General features: G+C 42.8%; 2 protein-coding genes across 3 annotated transcripts in view; one reads left to right on the top strand and one right to left on the bottom strand.

Annotated features, from left to right (window-relative positions):
* Positions 1-15,063, top strand: part of LOC137412626 (frizzled-3) — a 102,491-nt gene extending 87,428 nt beyond the window's left edge. For both annotated transcript variants that reach the window (XM_068097917.2, XM_068097916.2), the window contains 4 exons: positions 6,435-7,331; positions 11,921-12,075; positions 13,472-13,681; positions 14,769-15,063. In XM_068097917.2, the coding sequence (XP_067954018.1) occupies positions 6,435-7,331; positions 11,921-12,075; positions 13,472-13,681; positions 14,769-14,916 (1,410 nt within the window). In that variant the 3' untranslated portion in view covers positions 14,917-15,063. The remainder of the gene's footprint in view (positions 1-6,434; positions 7,332-11,920; positions 12,076-13,471; positions 13,682-14,768) is intronic.
* Positions 15,064-18,437: 3,374 nt separating this feature from the next.
* The window catches only part of LOC137439100 (potassium voltage-gated channel subfamily KQT member 4), a 333,803-nt gene continuing 328,314 nt past the window's right edge, over positions 18,438-23,926 (bottom strand). The window contains exon 13 of the mRNA XM_078767763.1: positions 18,438-19,836. Within this exon, the coding sequence (XP_078623889.1) occupies positions 19,216-19,836 (621 nt within the window). The 3' untranslated portion in view covers positions 18,438-19,215. The remainder of the gene's footprint in view (positions 19,837-23,926) is intronic.

Here is a 23,926-nt window from a genome sequence, read left to right on the forward strand (position 1 = left end):
TTTATTTTAGCCTGTGGGAAAATGGCAATATATAAAACCAGGAAGGCAAAAATAGAGAAAGATGTGGTGGAACACAGTTCTGTATGGCTGAAGGGCTTAATACGCTCACGCATTATTTCGGAGTACAAGGCGGCAGTATATAGTAACACTGTTCAAAAGTTTAAGGAAACCTGGACTATAAATGATGCACTTTGTACGGTTTCCCCACAAGATACTTTGCTCTTATTTATAAATGTGTTATTTGGCATTCTTTTTTTTTGGTGTCCTTTGGCGTTCTTTTACCTTCCCCTTATCTGTCTTGGTAGTGCTTTCTCTTCAAAATGCTCTACCTTGGCTACTGTAGTTCAAACCATGGACTTGCAGAGATGAGGAATTGAGCGACATTAAACTGGGAACATATGTTTGCCTGAGCTTGCATGAGCTCTGAACGCAAATCTCTATAGCCTTTCCAACAAAAGCACTACTACTACTACTACTACTTCTACTACTACTTCTACTACTACTTCTACTACTAACTATACTTCTACTACTTCTACTACTTCTACTACTACTTCTACTACTAACTCTACCTCTACTACTTCTACTACTGCTTCTACTACTACCTCTACTACTACTACTACTTCTACTACTACCTCTACTACTACTTCTACTACTACTTCTACTACTACCTCTACCTCTACTACTACTACTACTACTACCTCTACTACTACTTCTACTACTACTTCTACTACTACTTCCACAACTACTTCTACTACTACCGCTACTACTACTTCTACTACTACTTCTACTACTACCTCTACTTCTACTACTACTTCTACTACTACTTCTACTACTACCTCTACTTCTACTACTACTTATACTACTACTTCTACTACTTCTACTACTCCTACTACTACTTCTACTACTTCTACTACTACTACTTCTACTACTACTACCTCTACTTCTTCAACACCACATGTATTCCCACCTACTTGTGGGTCGAACCAGGAAACGTTTTTGTTTTTTTCCCCTGAGGCTTTCACGAACGGACTGGCTAGGCCTGACGGTTGACTGTAGGTTTGGGCAAGGATTTGTAATCAGTTCACGGTGCCAGCAATAACTCCTCGACTCTTCACCAAATTCACCGTGGGATATCTGACGTCCACCAACGACTCATAGTGGTAGAGATGGGTCCTCCGCCTTTACGTCCTTCTGATGGATGATGCACACATTGGCATAGAATAGGGAGGTGGTCTTACATGCAAAACATCAGGGTGACTGTTTATAGCCGGATCAAGATTCAAGCACCGGCTGGACGGCACCACAGTGCACACAGTCCTTAGCTATCATGCCAGTCATTAACCATCGTGCCAGTGTGTAGACAAGAACAACATTACACTCGTACAAACTCTGTCCCGTCAGACTATTTCAATTTTCTGGTTGCCCCCACGCTTTTTGAAAAAGAACGGATATTGTAATCCGCTCGGTGTATCTGCCCGTCCGTCTTTCCACCCATTATGCTCTCTCCTCCTAAACTGTGTGGAGACATTCACCAAACTTGGTAGTTATGATCAGCACATGGCAAGAAGGTGCGAGAGCAGTTTCATTTTTAGCTGTGCCCCTTGGGGCCTGGAGGCGTGATCACAAGGTGAAATAGCAAAAAATGCTATTACGGGCACATTTAGCTCACCTTGAACTAAGTTCAGGTGAGCTTATGCGATGGCGCGTCGTCAGTCCGTCCGTCCGTAAGCACTTGAAACGTCTTCTCCGAAACTGCTGATGGCATTGCGACCAAATTTGGCACAAATTATATTTGTTGTGTTGTGACTAAAGTTTGTTCACGGCATTAAAAATATTGGGGTCAAATTGGGCCCCGGTTTGACCCCCCAAAATAGGAATTTGCTTTTTCCTCTGAAACTACACACACTATTTCGATGAAACTTCACCACAACCTTCATCATCCGTGATGTTCCAATAGTTTGTTCAAGACATTGGAAAAATTGGGGTCTGAGGAGGTACACGGGGTGGGAGGGGTTAGGAGTTGCCCCCCAAAATAGGTATTTTGTTTGTTTGTTTGTTTAAAGTGTTATGATTATGTTAGTATGATTCCACATGCTGCCCTGTCTTCAAGCAACCATTGAAATTGGTTTAAAATACCTTTAGTCAGTGCAGTATAGTGTTTATTCTACCAGGTGAGCGCCAGGGGTATTGCCCCGATGTTTTTTATTGTGCATTTCTTAATGAAACTTTTTATATGCAATTCCTATTGAGGGATGTAATCAATATGTGACGATTTTTTGGGTTTGACCCGTTTCACGCCCCCAGGAGGTGTGTTTTTGAGGATGTGGGGTCGGTTCGCGCCCCCACGAGGTGGGTGTTAGGGGCACAGCAGTTAACGGAAGATTTTTTTTAAGTCAAAATTTGATGTTGGGTCATTCCTGGTGGAACGTTTTGCCATCTTTCAGCTTTGCTTGAGGTGGGCAGCATGGAGATTTGCTAAAGTATTGTTACGACTGCTGCTGCTCGGCAAATTGCAGCGACACGAGGCGAATTCAAACATAACTTGAGCTGTTAGTCCGCGGAAAACAAACATTTTGCTTTGCTCTCGCTTTTTTTCTCAAATTGTTTTAAATTTTGGTTTAAAAAAAATCTATTTTGGAAATACACTGAAATTTGAAATTCATTGTGGATATTATAAGAAATAGGATCAGTGGCTTTTGATAAATCATAGAGAGGCATTTCTCTCAAGTTGATGATATACTTGTGAGGATACTCGTAATAACAACGTTCATGATGACGTCACTAAAATCCTACTCCGTGCCAATCATAGGGTGATATCCGAGTAATGGAACCTATTTCAGGCAGACCCAACGTGTCTGCAGACCCAACATGAATCAAACCTGAAGCAAATCCTGGGTGAAGTCCCAGCAACGTTGAGGTCATTTGCCCGGAACGTGACCGAATTAATCGTCTCGGAGTACAGCAGGCCTTAAGGAAACTTTATTTGCCTCACCAAGGGTACATACATTACGTTAGATCTGATTATGAACGACCTTGGTCGTAGGTAAAGGTAGATCTGCATGCGGACTCACAAATTCCTAATTTTCGCAATCATAATTTCGAAGAGCTGTTAATAAGTCGGAGTTATTGGCCGCAGCTGCCATCATGGGTGTAAAATGATTGGCATCGAATAAGCAGGTGGCCTTATCTCCCGTTTAGATTGTTCGGGGTACGAGGGAGTCTGTACTGGTTATCAGACTTCCTGTAATCTACATGGCCTGGCAATGCCATGCATTGGTAACTGCTTTGCCTTTTTGCCTTTTTAGCCTTTTTGGCTTCGCCCGTTCACGAAAAGACAGAAGAGGCCATCATAATCGCCGTACGGGTGTCTGTACACAGATCTACTTTGACGTAGATCGTTCGTAATCAAATCTAACGGAATCTATATACCACCATGAGGCTCTGTATTGCTAAATGCTCAGTCTTGTTTACATTTGTGTTGTCAATGCAGTAATAATCTTTACCAGATGGACTAACATGGTTAAACGCACGATTAACAAGCAATTACAGCGACACGAGGCAAATTCAAACATAACTTGAGCTGTTAGTCCGCGGAAAATGCAAAGGCCGTCCACATCCGCGTTTTATTCGTACCTCTTTTCCTTCCGTATACTAAACATGACAAAAACAGTGAAAATAATACAAAAATATGACTTTTAGGCGACCTTGACCTTTTGACCTCAAAAGCAAAAGTTATTGAGTGACCCAATATGCAAACCCTGCTCAAATTTCAAGTCAGATGAAAATTGACGATTTTATACAATGTTATCCTTTTCATCTCTAAAAAAAAAAAGCAGCTTCTAGCTTTTGATTGTTGAACCAATTCAGAGACACAATATGCAAATTCTTAAAATTTCAGGTCAATTGGATGAAAATTTATGATTTTAGGTGATGCTGACCTTTGACCTCTTGACAGAATTATTAGTTTGTTTTCTCCATATTCTCCTAATAAAGGTTCGTTGAAAATTTGATGACAAAACTCAAATAGTAATAAGTTATGGCCCGGACAGACATGGACACACACACACACACGGACACACACACACGACTAAAATCTCAGTGAGGTTCTTCTTCGTCAATTCCTGTTGCTCCAATTATCACTGGCACAATTTCGATGTTCTTCAGCTTCCAGGATCTCTTGACCTCATTTTTGAGCTCCTGGTATTTGGTCATTTTCTTGATTTCTGTGTTGTTTAGGCCAAAATCGCTGGATACTGATATCTCAATAATCAATGCTGTCTCTTTTCCTTTTTGTTCCTGAGTACCTTTTTAATGGTGTGTGTGTGTGTGTGTGTGTGTGTGTGTGTGTGTGTGTGTGTGTGTGTGTGTGTGTGTGTGTGTGTGTGTGTGTGTGTGTGTGTGTGTGTGTGTGTGTGTGTGTGTGTGCGCGTGTGTCCAGGCCATAACTTTTATACCATTCGTGCTTTTGTCATCAAATTTTCAACAAACCCTTGTGAGAATATGGAGAAATGTAATTAATAAATGGGTCAAAAGGGCAAAGTCAGAGTGAGGAAATATAGGCCTTAATAGCCTTTCCGACCGCACAGTGTGAGACAGCCGGGTTTTGTAATCGCTTCCGTGTTTCTTTATTTATTTACCATTGCGCTTCAGAGTATCTGTCCAGGCCATAACATTTTTACCAATTGAGCTTTTGTCATCAAAACTTCAACAAGCCTTTATTATGAGAATATGAAGAAAATGATTTAAAATTAGGTCAAAATGTGAGAGGGCAAAGTCATAATCATACTAAAATATGCCATTTCGTGTCTGTCTGATGATTTTTTGACCCCAATACATTCCGTTGTTACTTATCAAATCTCAACCAAACTTGACAGGATGACTAAGAGTTACACAATGAAGGTTGTAACGCATTCATTTGCCCCCCTCCCTAAGGGGGTTTTCTCCCCTGAGCGGGTTTTCCCCACCATTGCCATCAATGGGGTTGCGTGTTGAGGTATAAATCCATATTAAGTTAGCTTTATCGTGGCGTTTTGCCAAGGCCGCTTCGAATAACAAAACTAATGATAATAGCATAATATTAATGTTATTACAAAACAATATTAATACCATTAATATCCCACCTCCCCAATGTGGTTTTCCTCCTTGAACAAACGTTGTCAACATTTATAAATAGCTTATCATGGCGTTTCCGTGGGAGCAACGGCCCAACGGCCTCCACCAGAAGTAAAAATATTATAAACCACAAACACGTATGATTAGCTTTTAAAACAGTCGCTAATGCTCTTTACAACCCTAATATAACACTAAATAAAGAAATTTGGAGGAATCCCAACATCCGTGAGGTAAGCTTTACTGACAGAACTGAGAGAAGATCTACGGTACTCTATATACCCCCACAAGGGTTGGTTTAATAACATCACCCTTCCTGCCGCTAACATTGCGTTTTTCGTAGCAAACTTTTGAAACTCTCTCCTGCTGTTTAACATGAAACTGAAAGGGAGGAAGCCCGGGTTGTGCTCTTTTACCAAGCAGCTAGCTAGCATTGGCCAAGCCAGCCATTCCTAATGGGTTTGAATGGAGTGCTTGCTCGAATGCTTAAACCATTTGGCGATCTCTCCACAAAAACTTTGTAAATGAACACACACCCAATGTTCTTGAGACCCGATCATAAATCGACTGCAATCTATATACCCCAAAGAGGAATGACCCTTCCTGCCGCTCCTGTAGTGTGCGGGTGTTCGAGTAACTATAAATAGCTCTTATTAGCCCTGCCGCAGGGCGTCAAGCACGAGATGCCCCATTTTTTAAAATCACTTCCGCATATTTTCTTTCTTTATTAACCATTGAGCTTGTGTGTCTGTCTAGGCCATAACATTTTTACCAGTTGAGCTTTTGTCATCAAATCTTCAACAAGCCTTTATTATGAGAATATGGAGAACACAAATGAATAAAATGTTCATTTCTTTTATACATACTGTCGTTTTCCTCAAGTTTAGTTTGAGTACAAAGCGGACGCCTTTGCATTTTGAGATGCTTTCTACTTTATATTGGGATGGTATTATCAGACGTCAGATCTGTCTTGGTTGGTGTTGATGTCGTTCATACGAAATACAAACAAATAAATAAATAAATAAAAGCAACATTTTGCTTTTTTCCTGTCTCTTACTTGATCTTTCATGTATATGCATATTCTACTGCTTCAGTTCATCCCTCCCTGTGTCTATTGTCTTCCTTTGTTTATCATACTCACGGGAATCACAGAAATGCTTCTTGCGGTGTTACTTGTAACGATCGACATGAAAGTATGTTCGTGTTTCAGTTCAGGTTGAATTATAATGGTAATATAATAAATCGGTAATCAATACAAATGAAAAACCGTGTGTCACGTTGGCATTCTTTGTAGGTTAATTATGTTATCTTTTCTTCCTTCACAGGTGCTTCCAGGCCTGGGTTATTCCTTCTTGGGTGTACCCGACTGCTCTCCACCATGCCCGAGCATGTTCTTTTTGAAACATGAGGTTTCCTTCACTCGCAGTGTCGTCGCTGCAGTTGCAGGACTGTGTTTTGTCTGTGCAGCATTCACGGTGCTGACTTTTCTGCTGGACTACTCCCGATTCCGCTATCCTGAGAGACCTATTGTCTTCTATGCCCTCTGTTACATGGGCTTGTCGCTCGCCTATCTTGTGGGATCTACAGGAGGTGAAGGTTCAGCGGCGTGCAATGCGGGCAATCGGGCCATTGGCCTTGCACCCACGGTGATGCAGGGCTTGCGTGCAAGGCCCTGCACAGTACTGTTCATGCTTGCATACTTCTCAGCGATGGCCGGTGCAGCATGGTGGGTCATCCTCGCAGTCACCTGGTTCCTTGCTGCTGGCCTAAAGTGGGGACGTGAAGCCATTGAGCAAAAGTCCCTTATTTTTCATGGCCTTGCCTGGGGCCTGCCAGGCTTGCAGACGGTCACTGTGCTAGCATTGGGCAAGGTGGAAGGAGATGGTCTCAGTGGAGTTTGTTTTGTGGGTCTTCACAACCTTCTAGCATTGCGCTACCTTGTGCTACTGCCTCTGTGCCTATACGTCATCGCTGGTGCCTCGCTTTTGACCGCTGCTCTGGTGTCGTTGAATTGCGTGCGACAGCAGATGCGTCACGATGGTCGTAACCAGAGCAAGCTCATTCGCTTCATGACCCGCATCGTGCTCTTCAGCTTGCTGTACCTGCTGCCGCAGCTTGCTGCCCTTGCCTGCCACTTTGCTGAGCACATGCTGAGACCCACTTGGGAGATGGCCTGGTTCCATGAAAACTGTAACCGTCTCCATATACCCTGCCCTCCAAAGGTCTATTGCTTCTCCTTCATCTTACTTCATCTTTCTCTTTATTATTCCCTCCCACCATTCCCCCCCCCCCCGCCCCCTCCCTCCAACCCACTCCTCAAAGGAGCGGAGATATTATCTTTTCTGTTCCTTTCTTTCTTTCTTTCCATTACAACAAATTACAATCACACACCATTTCTTCATTTCTACACAAATCCGCTTCACATTTTCCACAGTCTTTTTTGTGCATGTGGATGTACCACAGTCTTAAACTGTTTTGAAGCGGTGAAGCCGCTTCTGGTTCACGAGTTAGCTCACTTAAAATCGTGAAAGTTAAAATCCCATCACTGGTTCACGAGTTAGCTCGGTACACAGAATTTTTACCTTCACGGGACCTTTGACCTCTTGACCCCAAAATCGAATCGGTTCATCTTTACATCATGATACGAACTTGCACCAAGTTTGACTTGTATCCCTTCAGCCATTCTCAAGTCATGGCAGTAATGAAAACCTATCACGAACCACAGACGGACGGACGCACGGACAGCCAGACGGACAACCCGAAACACCTAATGCCTCCGGTGACTTCGTTGGCGGAGGCATAAAAAAGGGTTTAATAGGCTTTTCAAACATACCGTGCTGCGTGCCCAGGCAATGGGACCCACGGGGAAACGACCATTGCGTGGGTGGGATTCCGGGATTCGTTCATGTTCCAATGATGCAGCTGCCCTTTTTGGTGGCACCATATTGTACCAGTGCACAGCACATTTGGGCACATTGACCTCCCCCAACTGCTTTGTCTGTCGATTGCCCAATAACGATTTGTACGTACACGTGCACGTTGTGTTAAGCGTTGTGCTTCGGCAGGCGAGCTCAGGCATTCCGTGAGCATTTTAACATTTTTTGCCGTAATAACGATTAACAATGACCGAGAAGTGTAAAACAAGTTGTACCAGTGACCATGGTGAAAAGTGTTTTTTAGGCTTTATTGTTACCTCCGTTACCAAAGGTGGATGGAGGTTATGTTTTCACCCCTGTCTGTCTGTCCGTTTGTTTGTGAACAAAATATCTCAAAAAGTTGTGGACGGATTGGGACGAAATTTGGCAGAGATGTAGCGTATGTGACCAGGATGAAATTTTTCCATTTTGGTGAAGATCCGGATTCGGATCCGGCTAGTAGAATTCTTTAAGCGATTGTTCACCATTGGGAGATGGGGCCAAAAACGATACATAGCAGGATATCTCAAAAAGTTATGGACGGATTTGGACGAAACTTTGTGGACAGTTAGGGTGTCTGACAAGGAAGAATCGATTCAATTTTGTTGAAGATCCGGATCCGGCTAGTAGAATTTTTTAAGTGATTCTTCACCATTGGAAGATAGGGCCAAAAACGATACATAGCAGGATATCTCAAAAAGTTGTGGACGGATTTGGACGAAACTTGGTGGACTGGTTGTGTGTGTGACGAGGACGATTCGATTTTGGTGAAGATCTGAATATGGATTCGGATACGAGAATTATTTCATTCTTCAAGTGATTCTTCACCATTGTGTGATAGGGATAAAACCAATATATAGCAGGATATCTCAAAAAGTTGTGGGCGGATGATTTTGATTAAATGTGATTCTGTATTGTGATTTTCTGGTCTACCCTGGAATTCAAAACGTAAACTGTTCACCTGGCGGAGGTATGCTCTCTACTGAGTGCCGTTCTAGTTACTGTATGTGTTCATATCATCAATTCATTCATTTTTTATTCAAAAAGTACATTTGATAACGTTTTATGTAAAAAGAGCATTTCATTTGTGTTCGGGGACCAATTAATCACTTATAACGTGTATTTAAAGGGGATTTATTGATCCGTTTTACGAACATCCAGCTTATGAACACTTTTTCAGGAACATATTATGTTCATAAACTGGGGACTCCCTGTACTGTGAAACTGCAGGTTTGTTTTTTCCGATTCGTGTTCAAAATATAACATTCAATTGAAGTTAAGTTGTCCCTCGATCATAAAGTGACGTTTGTAGACAAAAGGATAGACAGACAGATAGACAGACAGAAGGGAACCAATTATCTTGCCATTCACTTGTATTTGAGTCAACAGAAATGGGATTTGGTACAAAAAGGGCTTTTAAACAGCCCCTTTAAGAATGAGGTGAAACACCTTGGATCAGAGTGTTTTGAGGATTATACAGGGGTCAAAGGCCAAACCTTGTCACAAAATTAACGTTTCCTTCCTGCCAGACATTTATATCTATCTATAATTCCACTAATCTCTGTGTGTGTGTGTGTGTGTGTGTGTGTGTGTGTGTGTGTGTGTGTGTGTGTGTGTGTGTGTGTGTGTGTGTGTGTGTGTGTGTCTGTGTGTCTGTGTGTCTGTGTGTGTGTTTGTTTGTCTGTGACCGCTGTTTCTCGACAACCACGGGTCCGATATACTTGAAACTTGCCAGGTATATTGCTGGGGACCCGAGGATGTGCCTTTTCAAGGTTTGAAATTAATCGGACAAGTAGTTACCGAGCTATGTCCAAAAAACGATTCAACCAATCAGAGAGCAGCGAGCTATCACGTGTGCCGAACGTGGCGAACAGACTCTGCCTCGGACGGCACATTTGAGAGCGTATTCATTTATTTCACGTTGGCAAACTATGTTGCCGTTAAACTATGTTTTAAAACTAATTAAAACTAATTTGCGATTCATCGTAACTGCGATTTGCGACCTTCCGGACAGTGAAGACTTCACTTCCGGCAGCCAATCACAGAACGCGTTGTTGCGAGCCGAGCCGAGCGCGTGCGCCATTACGGTTCGTAATTCGATTTCTTCCGGAGAAAATAATAATTTCTCGATTTCTTATGCGCATTATTTCTCCCAGAGCGAAGGGCGGAAGCGAAGAGCGTTGTTTTTTTTGTTTACGGGCGTACGGGCGGGGTAGAGCGTACGGGTAGCGTTTTTTTTTTTTTTTGGCAAGGAACGGGCACCCACGTACGGGCATGCCCTAGTTTTAACCAATCCAGACAAGGCTTGGCAAAACATCCCATATGGACTAAAGCCGGTAAACATTGATCTGGTGTTTCGTTTTCAATCTTGCAGGTGCCAAAGTTAAGGGGTTGCAGAATTAAAGCTTTATTTATTTATTACTTGCGGGAAAAAAAAAAATTCTTATTTATTACTCTTTTCTACCCCCGCTAATTCACCCCAGATCCACTTTTTTGAAATTCCATCTTCTTTCCTGGAAGTCCTTGCAGTGTCCATGTGTTTTATACCTCTCCCACCTCCCCCCAAGCCCTCTCCCTCCCACAGATCTCTCGATGTCCCTGCTCTCAAATGTTGTGTTTGTGTCCTTCCCCCTCTCTCCCCATCTTGTCTACCGCTCCCCTTATTTTGTGTTTTATGTGTCGGTTTGACTTTTTGTGTGATTAATGTTAGCTCTTTCACGAGCCTCGATCTTGTATACAAAAAAAAAAAATCGAAGCTTTTCAAATATATTGGTTGGTCTTGTGCGTTATTCTGTCTGTCTGTCTTGTCAATCACCTACAGGTCACAATTTTAAACTGATCTTTACAAAACTTCACCAGATGGTAGAGTTGGTCATACGGAAGAAGCCTATTCATTTTGAGGTCGAATTTATAAAATTGTCATTTTTCATCCGATTGACTTGAAAATTGAACAGCATTTGCATATTGAGTCACTAAATTGGTAAACCAACTATTTTTGAGGTCAAAGGTCATCTCAAGGTCAAACTTGTAATCTCGTCTATTTTCATCTGTAAAACCGTCATTTCAAATCGGATTGACCCGAGCTTAAGTATCATACTCTGCACAATGTCATCTTGTTTATTAATTTTTTTGCTTGCCAAGACTTCTTTTTAACCATTGCAGAGAAAACCTGCTCAAACATACCTTGCCACGAGCCCTACATAAAATAAGCAGGCAGGTATTGATCCGTAGTGTTCTTTCAATTTTGCAGGGGGTCAAAGTTCAAAATTTGCATAGCATTAATGGTTCTGAGCGTTTATGTTTAAACCGATCCAGACAAGACGTGGCACAAAAATACCTCGCCACAACCTCATTCAGATTAGAGCCGGTAGACATTGGTCTGGTGTCTTCGTTTTGATGTCACAAGGGGTTAAAGTGGATTGGGTGGTGAAGACATATTGCATTTGCTCATAAATGTCTGATTGTAATTTATTTTATTTTTTTTACAACATCGACGCTCGTGGACGAGCTAAATTATTTAATTACCTATTTATTTAGTTACTTAATTATGTTGCAATTTAATGAGCTCATTTTTTTCTTATCCATGCTACTTATGAAAAAGAGAAAGCTGATGATTAATTGGAGAACTGTACTCATGTCCTTGGTTCAAAATTCATTCCGTTCATCTTGATGTTTGTGTTTAATTGTGTTTGTGTTTTTCATCTTGTGTTTAATTTGCTGCCTTGTTAGAAACCCTGCGAGACTGCAACTCCTTTGAAGTGTCAGCTAAGTGGGATCATACGCCTCTAACTCTCTCACAAGTTTCCAAATCGATATTACAAAAGGCACTTCTTACATGTTTCCTCTACATTCCAACTTTTCAATAATTCTTCACTTTCTCTTGTCTTGCCATGCAGGCCTTGGATTCCGGTGTGAAAAGGCCTCAGCTTGCGCTTTTTCTGACCAAGTACCTGATGACACTTGCCGCTGGTATGCCTTCTGTCTTTTGGGTTAGCAGCTGCAAGACTCTACATGAGTGGGCGGCCTTCCTTTTGGGTCGGCGGAGAGGGAGGTGAGGGCCAACTCGCATTTGTGTACCGCATAAACAAAACGACTCGATTTCTCGGATTCTGATGCACCATACTCGGTTACAGAGCATCGGTGCTGCCAAAGAAGTTTATTGGCAAGGGACTTACGAGGTGGTTTTCCATTGCCTTCCCAGCAGAAGTTAGGGCAGGAATTTAGAATATGGCCAAGGTGCCTGCGATAGCTCGCCTACTCTTCGCAAAGGACACCGTAAGATCTTTGAGATCCGCCAACGGATGCTGGGAGACGGAATGACTAGTTTAACGTCCATCTGAGGGACGGCACACCCATTGATGAATGACCCTGCCTGTGAAACATTGGGAAGACAGTTTATAGCTTGGTTGGAATTGGAACCCCGGCGAGACAGCTTAGATCGAGTTTCAACAACATTAACGTTGAAAATTTGATTAACGTTGAAAATTTGATTTACGTTGAAATGTAAACATTAACATTAGCGTTGAAAATTAAATAATTTGATGCTCTTTGTTTCGGCCAACATTGTTGTCCCCGTCGCACCGCGGAGCGAAAGGGGGACTATGGTTTTCCCCTCCGTCCATGTGTCCGTCTGTGCGTGCGTGCGTGCGTGCGTGCATAAGCGAAGGACCGAATTCTAATTTGGTGTGTGGGTGCAACCCACGTCAAAATCCAAGATGGCCGCCGCCATGTATGTCTGACGCCATGTATGTCTGAACCTTGTGAGTGGACTATCTTGAAAAATAAGCAAAGTACCAACTTCTAATCTGGTGCGTGGGTGTATGTAGGCATAAGGAAGAACGCTATTGAAAATTGGGTCGCCACGTCAAAATCCAAGATGGCCGCCGCCATGTATATGTCTGAACCTTGTGAGCGAAATATCTTTTAAAATAAACGAAGTACTAACTTCTAATCTGGTGTGTGGGTGTATCTATGCATAAGGAAGAACGCTATTGAAAATTGGGTCGCCACGTCAAACTCCAAGATGGCCGCCTTGCATCTTCCACTTTGTCAACTCGCATCACTTCACGGACGGGGGACCTAGGCGTAACGCTTGTTTTACCTTTTATACAGGCTTACCTGTTGCTCTATATCCACTGCATTTGTCTGTAGGTATGGGCTTTATCCTTCAATAACAAAGCAGGAAAACTATGCCACGTTACCGACCTTCCGATTACAGGCGCCAATTGGATTCTGACTCCCTCGTAAATTCTGAATGGAGAAAAACTTTCAACACACTGTTAGCCTAGTAAAGTGTAAATTGCCTCTTGGTGATTGGTGTGGAGAGAGGGGTCAGGGGTTAGTGAAAGCCTGACCAATGTGTATCAGCTGCCCATGGAGACTAGAAAAATGGTTAAATCTGAACCAACTCATTTGACTTTCATGTGTACCCACCTCCCTAACCAAAGGTTTGAGAAGTCAGGTCGGCGGGTCCTTGAGGATTCACATGACCTGTATTCCCAAGCGTTGCTTGGACCATCCTTAGGTCGCGGGGCACGGCGGTCCCGGGGCACGTCGACTACACAGGGGACGTCCACCCTGGCGTCCAGTAATGCGCTGGAGGATGGAGTCGCCGGCCGTGGCCGCTCGAGACAAAATCCACATGCACACAAGGAAAGGTGGGACGTGCAAAACTTGATCAAAGCGACGGGAATCCAGTCGAACATGGTAGAATTCCATTCCCGTTGTGCACAGTATGTGGTTGCCGGTTTTCCTGCGCATTTATTTCAAAGCAATTCGTCAACAAGTCTGATTTGACAAGATAAATTATTTAGATGCCAAACCGTCATCACGAGTTATTTCTACTGTTAATGACATGGAAATTGCGCAAGGCCCGTCCGTCTACCCGTTTCTCAATCTTGCAATGCGCCGATTAATTGGCTGCATTGCATCTCTCGTACGTAATCACAATTAATTGATTGCACCGCAATCCGTCACGAGCTTTGAAGGTCTCAAAGGAACGTTGCTGAAGCCCCTTAATTTGCGATGCGTGTGCACGGTTGCGCGCAAGCTTTGTGGAGAAAAAGCCAGAAAATAAATTGGGTGAGCCAGTTTTCTTTGCCTGAATGCAGGAAGACAACTTAGGCAAACTCGTCGGATTTATCACCAAATTGGAATGGCCAAGGGCGAATGCGAGAATCCAGAACTTTGAGCTTCAGCAGTATCAGGAGGGAGACCACGTCCATTGCTTTATGTCATCTTCGCAGATTTATGGCTAAATTAGAATATGGTCGAAGGCCTCATTTTTCACAAAAATGTTGTGATTAAGGTTTTTGAGTTTGTAATTGAGAGCGCTTCTTTTGCTGGATGTGTAATGACCACATTTTGGCCAGAAGAGGGTACCAAGTCCGATGGATCAGCTCATACGACGATATTAATATAATATTTGTTCATTTACAAAGAAATTGCACACAGAAGGCATAATATTATTTAGCTCCTTCAAATCCTTTTAAATGTTGAGCGTCGAGCAAGGAATCAGCCCATTTTGATACTTTGGTATGACTCGGCCAGGGTTCGAGCTACCCTCGTCTCGGACTCAGAATGGATGCTCTAACCACGACGACACCGAGTCTGTTGCACCTGCAGGTGTCTGAGATTACCGGTGTCACCGATTTTGTAACTGCACGTGACTGGGCAATTTAAACTTTAAAAGTATGATCCACGCATAAGTTGCCATGCATATTAACAAATACACCGGTCATGCAGGAAAGCATCAGATGAGCGACGGGACAAGTCGAGTAAACGCTGCAGACCAAGGCCTGCCCCTCCAGGAGCCGAGAAGGGAATCGCAGTGGAGGAGAAACTCAAAGGTCCTCGACTGGAGCACCATCCAAGCCAAGAAGCATGCGAATGACCGATATGAATTTTTTGCTGTAATTGTCTACGAATAAATCACCATTATCAACAATCAAGACATTGCTGTGAAAGGAAAAAAGACAAAAAAAAACTTGCTCTGCTTAATAAATCCCAAATGTTGCCACTCAGACAAGGCAATAAGTCATCGAGGTAACAAGAGTATTTATTAGAAAGTTGTATTTCTCAAACTGTGCGGCCTTCATGCCTCAGAGATTTGTCTGCCTGTGGAACGTCAAATGAAATGATTAATGCCGGTTCAAAAAGAATGCTCACAGTATGAGTCTTGTTATTTTTCTGTGCCTGAAGTTATTTATTTTTTCGGATTGCAGCCTCCACGAGCCGTCGGGCCTCGGATCTCTTTTAGCCAAAACGATCTATTTTAACACAATTTCAAAACAACCTTTTTCTTTTTTTTTGCTCCTCCTGTCTTGGCCCTTAATCGAGGAATCGGCAGGGTTATGGGTTCCCATGGCAGCGTTCCGAGTCACTGCGGACAATTAATTACCGTCATTAACCATAGCAATCTTTCCGGCTTGGGATCCTAGGATCCTGGGTTCAAATCCTGGTCGATCGCTGAATTAACGCCAGGGGGTTTGATTCAGCCTGTCATCCTTCCGAGGTCGGCAAATTGAGTATCGGTTCACTGGTAATTAATTCACTGTGTGTCGTAAAAGGCGACTAACAGGGTTGGCGGCAGGAAGAGCATCCGGCCATAAAAATTTAAGTTTTAACTAGAACGCCACTCAGTAGAGCGCATACTCCCGCCGTGGGTCAAGTTGCAACAATACGTTTTGTTTCACATCCCCTCTCCCCAAAACAATGAATGAAAAAGAAAGTAGGCCATAACTGTCAGAGAATTTATTTTGATATATCTCGGAATTAGAGGAGAAAAACATCATTTAAGAATAAGAATAAAAGCTTTAATGCAGTAAAACAGAAAAAAAAATTCCTGGATCCGGAATAATATCCTGAGCTTCATCAAAAACTAATCAATTCTTCCTTATCCCAAGGGCAATCATCCCACCAACTTTCATCCAAATCCGTTCAGAACCTTTCCAGATATCTTGTTCACGAACATACGAACACACACACACACACACGGACGGACACGATCGAATGCATTACTCCCTGGCGGGAGTAATAAACCTGAAGATCGGAGAGCCAGAATTATTTATTTGGTCTGGGAAGCCCAAGCAAGGTTTCTTCTTCTTCAGCCTCTCACAACCCTGGGTGAATATGCGATCTTAAAAAAAAAAAAAAGTCGGAATTTTGCCAAAAACTGTTTTATTCGTTTGTTAATATACCTCAGCCATTGAGAAATCTGGAATTATAATTTTATTTGAGGTTCAAATTAACCCGGGAGATTGTGTCAAACGATGCCTGCAAGTCTGTACATGTGATAAATAATTAATCGTCCACAGTCGAAGACTCTTCTTCTTCACGCAATAACAACTTCTAGCTTCCAGACCGTACATCCAATCTTCAAATTTTGCACACTTGTTACTCTTCATGACTTCTACTACAGTATGAGGTTTCACGTCGATCAATGAAGTGGTTCAAGAGATATAAATGTTTTTATTATTTGCGTTTAATTAACGATATCTGCCAAACCACGTGACCTATCGCAAATTCCAAAAGGAAATTTAGTAGACTGATATGCTGAACAGATCTGTGAAGTTTTCCCTCGATTGGATCACAAATGAGGGAGGAGCTAGGTTTTAAAGGTTTGTGCTTAAAAACTTCATAACTCTGAAACTATGTGATGCATGATGTCATGCTCGCTGACTTATTTGTTCGTCATGGGTATGCGATTCTGCCTGCAAAGTTTGGCCTCGATCTGTTCAGGCGTTTTGGAGAAAATTGGATTTTAGTGTTTTTCACTCAAAACAATATGGTGGCCGAACCACGTGACCCCTGTGACGTCATAATTACCATAAAAATATTCTACAGACTGAGTCCCTCCTATGGTGAAAATTTTCTCTCAATTGGTCCAATTATTGCAGAGAAAATGGTTTTTAAAGGAAAACAGAAAAAAAAAATCCTGGATCCGGAATAATATCCTGAGCTTCACCAAAAACTAATCAATTCTTCCTTATCCCAAGGGCAATCATCCCACCAACTTTCATCCAAATCCGTTTAGAACTTTTCCAGATATCTTGTACACGAACACACACACACGGACGGACACGAGCGAATGCATTCGAGGAATCGGCGGGAGTAAAAAGGGGACCACGTGCCAGAAAAAGGCCAACCCCTGCTCTGCAGGGAAAAATGGCCTCTAATGGTGGTTTTTATTTATTTATTTTTATTAACCATGGCGATCTTTCGTTGCGTTTTCCCCCCCAATACTCCTCCGTATAACCACGCCATCAACACGTTCTTCATTTTCCGACACGCAAAAGATGCACCAGCAAAGCCATGGTCCCATAGAGCCTGCGATGGTCTACGATGGTAGGATCGTGGAGCCCATCCTGTGTCGACGTACGATTTTGTGGCCATCGGAGGTTGGAAAATCATCTTTTGAAATGTTCAAAAGATGGTCTACGATGGTCCACGATCCTACAATCGTAGACCGTCGTACGATATCGTACGACAACGTACGACAATCCTGCGAGGACGCAGGATCATCGTGCGTTCTCGTAGCTACTTTGGGGGTATGTAAACCCCAGCCATAAGCCATCACTTCATCATCATCAGTTCATGCCGACTTGTTCAGAGTGATCGTGGGCCATCGTATACCAACGCAGGCTCTATGGGACCGTGGCTTTAAAGACTGACTTTCAAAAGATAAGCCTGGGCGCGTGTATTTTATAACCAAGGAAGGAAAATTAAGGGATGATAGTTGGTGATCGACCAGTTTTATTAAAACCCAGCAAATTGTATACATACGGATCTTTTTTTTTCTTTCTTTAACAGCAAGCGGTGCCGGCACATGCATGACAGGAGACCGGATCCAGGATGCGTGCGTTACATTTGTGTCGGCATCCCCATTAGTCAGGTTCACCATGTTAACAAATAAAATTTCGTTCAGAATTTTGGGTTTTTAGCAAACCTGTACATTTTTGGAATCATCAGAGCACGGAGAATCCGAAAATCAATGTTGGCATTTGCACAGACACCTGCATGGCCGCCATTTTGGATTTTCAAAATGGCCGCCATAAATACATATTTTGCGCTATCTCGGCTTCTACTCAACCTAGAAACTTAATTAAATATGCCAATCCTATGTTTTCTGGGTCAAGGAATCCAATAAAGGCCTCAAAATAGTGCTCAGGATTATAGAAAAGCAACAAACAAAGGTAATTGAAAACCATAGTCTTTATATTCGTGATATAACTGTATTACATAATACATGATATTGCAAGTCCTTTGAAGTTATGGGTATGGGTTTATAAAGCAAGAAAGCAGCCTTGTTAGTATCAGATTGAACTATAAGTCCTATACACAGGATCTACTAGGTTCAGGAATATGCTTTTACAGATCTTCATCACTGTCCTGAGTGTCATTTTCGCAAAGGTGTCTCCGCAAATGCCAACATTAGTTTTTGGATTCCTCATGCTCTGAATATTCCAAAAATGTATAGTTTCGCGAATCTCCAAAAAAATTGAACGAAAAAACATAGTGAACCTGACTATATGGGACGATGGTGAGCTGGTGTGTGTGTGTAATTCCGCATGGTGCATTTACATTCTTCACACATACAACCTCCGCAGTAGGGTGGTGTATTCAACAGTGCCGGCAAATTGCCGTATAACAATAGATTTTACATTGTGCTGGTTTTACGTAATAAAAAATAGTTAACAGCTTATGAATCGGTAATAGTTTAAGCTCGGCTGAGTTTCATGCTGGTTATTCATAAAATATTCATTAAGTGTTTGCTTTAGTTGTGTGATTAACTTTTCCTGCAGCGAGACAGCTCCGCCGAAGTGTGAAGATACTCGAGTTATAAAAACAGAAGAAAAAAAAACAAAAGAAAAATGCTCAATTTGAATTGGATCCATTCTACTTCCTGGAAACGAAAGTTAAGCATTTCGTCCGAAGCTCAGTCATCAGATTTTTGGTTTCACTGTAAGAATAAGATCTAGTCGGTAGGTGGGGGACTTCTGAGTGTGAGTTAAGAAAAATAGGACGGAGGAGGTTTCCAAGACAGCTCGCATTGCGGAAGTAAAAGTACAAAGCAACCTCTTCTTCCTCATTGTTGTTGCCTTGGAAACGCTAAGCTATTGTAGAAATGTCAGAATTCAAAGATGCATTTCCTGAAACGTTCAAAAGTTTGTGTTGTCTGGTAGAGTCAAGGTCAAGCCTGTGGTTCCTCTCTCGTGTTTACATCATCCAGGCCAACACTGCGAGAGAGTGATTCGCCTAAACCAAGACTGTTTTCGCAGCTCTCTGGTTCGGCCACACACGATTCGTCGATCTCTTCGACGGCAAGTAATGGGGGTATTCCAGATTCCAGATTCATTCCAGATTCTGCTTCGGACACATCTACTGTTCTCGCGAGAGTCAAGGAGGTAGATGCTGAGCTTGGCAAATCCCTCGCATCTGTCGTCGTGCAAACGTCCAACGAAGATGGGCTGATGACTATCGTGATGTCCCGCTCCGTCTGTGCGACGAACGATGTGGATTTTGACAACGACATTGTAGTTTCCTCTACCGAACCTTCTCCGATGCACCAGTTCAGGCCAGGACTTTCCTGCCTCATGGGAACCTGCAGGTGGTCGAAGCGACGTGTCGGAGGAGACCTTAAGTTGGGGTCGCAGTTTTGCGTTTCGTTGGGGGGTGTGGACCCGGGGGTCTCGCAGCCGTCATCCGTACCAGCATTCGGGATGTTTAGCTGTGACCCATGGATCGAGCCCTTGCTCATAGATTGTCGGTAAAACTCGATGAGGAAGTCGAGCTTCTTCTCGATCGCTTGGACCTGTCCAGGAAACAAAAACACAAATGAGATACCTGGTTTCAAAATACTTTCCAGGCAAAGCAGATGACATTTCATCCAGAATATTTCGTTCAATCAAAACAAGTCAATACGAAACAGCAAGTTTCCCATCTGAAGTTACATCATCAATAATCTTAACATGATCGTTTGCCTCGTCTTAAATAGCGAAATAAGTTACATCCACTTATTTTTGCTTCACAACAATTTCGGCGAGATAATGCACCAGAGTGCGGTGGTTACCCTTCGGATCCGAAGAAGGTCGTTCACATGAACCAAATTGTCAATTTGTATGCTTCCGCTGTTACCATTTAGGGTTAGTGTTCGGGTAGGTTAGGGTAAGGTTGTTAGGGTTAGGGTAGGGTTCGGGTTAGGGTTAGTCATTGGAGGCATTGTGTTTTCGGGTTGTCCGTCCGTGATGGGATTTCGTTCCTGGATTAACTTAAGAATGGCTGAAGGGATCCAAGTCAAACTTTCTACATGTATGTACAATGATGCAAAGATGAACTGATTAGATTATGGCGTCAAGAGATCAAAGTCAGAGGTCATTTTAGGAAAAATTCTGTTATGGTGTTAACTTGTGTTATGGTGGTTATGAGGTTGTTTATATTGGTTTTGGATCGTCCTTTCCGCATATCTGGTGGGATTGTAAGTTGGAGAGACGGCCGTGATGGCGGCGAGGGGGTTGGAATTCTCTCAAGCAGGGATTCAACCCGTGTCCTTATAAAAGGTCTTTGTCCGAGGTCACCGAGTCCGATCGGTGCAGCTGTGCAGCAATCGGTGCAGCCGTTTGTGCGGCACCCGGGAAAACAACATCGTCACAATGAAAACATCGTCACAATGAACGTTATGCAAACGCGAATATTATGCGGGAGTCCAAACCTGAGAATGTTGGAGACTAAAGCTGAAATTGGGAAAACTAAATAGCCTATTTTACTCCTGGAGATCCCAGGATGGGGATTTTGACCATACTTGGTATAAGTACCGATTATGATGCAAAGATGAACCGATTAGATTTCGGCATCAAGAGGTCATGTCAGGTATAAATGTGATACTTGAGAACAACTGAAGGGATTTAAATCAAAAGTGGTACACGTATGCATAATGATGTAATAATGTGTTGCATATAGGTTGACAGCGTGACGTTGAAAAGTGCCGTTTTAGTTTCGAATGCAGAAGCTGCTGCACAGATAGCTATGGCATTCTGAAATCGGAAGATGTTTCCCTGGACCAAGGAACCTCCAAGAAGAGCGAACTACTTGCTCCCTGTAGGCCAGGCAGGAATTTGTAATTTGTTCAGGGTGTACATTGTTCGGAGATAGTTCACCTACTTTTCACGAAGGAAATCGTGGGAGCTTTAATGCCTACCAACTAATGCTGACAGACGGGACACGCGATTTAAGGTACATCTGAGGGACGGTGCCTCGCCATCATGTGAAACATGAGGATGGCAGTTTATAGCTGCATTGAGACCCGAACCCAGGGTAGGCAGCTCAGAGGTGAGTGCTCATACCTCAAAATAAGATAGTGTCGGGTTACTTTTAAATAAAATGGGTGGAGCAATGAAAAAAAAACATTAAAACAATGCTGACGTCATCTGAGTGTCCCTTTTGAACAAAGCAGGTCTGATATATTCCCCATGTTGACGTATCTGGGAAATGCGTTGTCAGGGTGCCTTATTACTTCTGTTAAATTTTTAATTTTTTTTTTAACAAATTACAAAACTGAAATACTTTCTCAACGAATTTCCCGTTGTTTGCCAAAACCAGAATGCAAATTTTTTCACATCTAATAAATTCAGCCACTCTATGTTATATGATACGCTTCCATCTTGATGAATTGTTTAATTAAACCGTGACATTTAGTATTTACACAATCCATCTACACATTGGTTGTTGGAAACCATGCATTGGTTTCCTGGGAAGGAACGGATGGGGAATAAAACACCAAACGCTTTTCCCAATTTCTAATCAGGGAAAAACAGCCGTCCGTGCATCACGCAAATCATACCATGCCGGAAGCACCATAACTGTACTGGCAGGAAAACAGAAGGTGATTCCAAATGCAGATGTGGAACTTTGTATCAGATCATGAAGCTTACTTAAAAATAAAAAACTAACAGCAGAATATCCATCGATTTCTCCATATAATCCATCTGAAGAATCATATCTGTATCATCATGTACATGTATCTCCCCCCCCCCCTCCCCCCCCCTCTATGATACAGGTGCACACAGTGGCCTACCTCTTCAAAAAGGTGCAATTGATATCGCTCACAGACTAATGTTCAGCGGACGGTAAGGCTGGCTTGGCGTCCCTTCCGAAATGCAGGGCAGACATTGATTGGTGTTACAAAGGTGAAAAAGAACGAGATGGAATGGATACACCCAGTTGTTACTAATAGTTTGTTTTCCTGAGTGGGGCCTGAATGGGGACGGATCTCAACTCTTACTGCTTTGGGTGACCTTGGAACACGTATGTGGAAAGAACTCTTTCAAAAGATGGTAAATAACTTTGGGTTACGTTTTGTACATTCCAGCTGGAAGACCTCAGTGCATCGTTATGTTAAACAAGGTCGTAGTGTCTCTGTGGAAAGGTCCTAACTTGATACTTAATCTTATCCTATCACAAAGTCTACAATATCATGGCCAGAATAGGTGTGTAATATCGACGTCATGATCAATTTCTTTCATTATCTGGGTACATCGCACTATGATGGTAGGAATCTCCAGTCGGTTGGCACAGACTACTAAATGAAACTCAAATCTTAATTTTTTTAATTCAGCATGAGGCAGACTACGTTGCACTGAGGGGAGCTACATGTGCATGTGCACACACTCATGCTGCAGTGTGGGGGAGGCATCCGCGAAAGGAGAGTGAGCCGCCACTGATGGTGGTGCTGGGGAGAGAGGGAGTGGCGCGTCACAATCTGTTTGGAGTGGGACCAGGGATTGGCCTGAAGCAGCCTAATGGCTGCCCTGGGGTGAGCCATTGTGCTTACTATGTGCAATACCTATACATTATACAGTCACGTGAAAAAGTAAGTACACCCCATGTAAAGTTTTGACTTTTTCAACATATTTCAACACAGCTATTTGATCTTCATTTCAACAATATTGATAGATAAAGGTGATATAATATAACAAATATCATGAAACATTTACATTTTGTAGTCCATTGTATCATTTAAATAAACATAAATGCAAATTTCGCATGTGGAAAAAGTAAGTACACCCTTGGCTCTGATAGGTGGTATTGCCCCCTTTGGCAGATATCAACCTCAAGTAGGCGTTTCTTATAACTGTCTACCAGTCTCTGACATCGACTGGGAGAAATTTTTGCCCACTCCTCCATGCAGATTTCTTTCAGCTGTGCGATGTTTGAGGGGTTTCTTGCATGCACAGCTCGTTTCAAATCCCCCCACAACATCTCGATGGGATTTAGATCCGGGCTTTGACTTGGCCATTCCAGAACCCTCCATTTCTTTCTTTTCAGCCATTCCTTGGTGGATTTACTGGTATGTTTAGGGTCATTGTCATGTTGCAAAGTCCACCTTCGGTTGAGCTTCAACTTTCCGACAGATGGCCTCACATTACTCTCAAGCACCCTCTGGTCCAATGAAGAATTCATAGTGGATTCTATGATGGTGAGCTGCCCACGCCCTGATGCAGCAAAGCTGCCCCAAACCATAATATTTCCACCACCATGCTTTACAGTTGGTGTCAGGTTCTTGTGGTCAAATGCTGTCTTTGGTTTTCGCCAAACATGTCTTCTGGTACTGTGGCCAAATAGCTCTACCTTTGACTCATCTGTCCAGGGCACATTGTTCCAGAAGTGTTGGACTTTGCCGAGGTGTTCATTGGCAAACTTTATTCTTGCCCTGATGTTCTTTCTGGACAGCAAAGGTTTCCTCCTGGCACACCTCCCTTGTAGATCAAATTTGTGCCACCTCTTTCTCAAGGTAGACTCGTGCACTTTGACATCAACAGTGGGAAGAGCTACCTGTAGGTCCCATGATGACATTCTGGGGTTCTTAGAGACTTATTTCAGCATCTTGCGGTCTGCTCTCGGGCTGA

This window comes from Myxine glutinosa, chromosome 13 (assembly GCF_964187855.1).
Source record: "Myxine glutinosa chromosome 13, kmMyxGlut1.1, whole genome shotgun sequence".
Taxonomy (NCBI): domain Eukaryota; kingdom Metazoa; phylum Chordata; class Myxini; order Myxiniformes; family Myxinidae; genus Myxine; species Myxine glutinosa.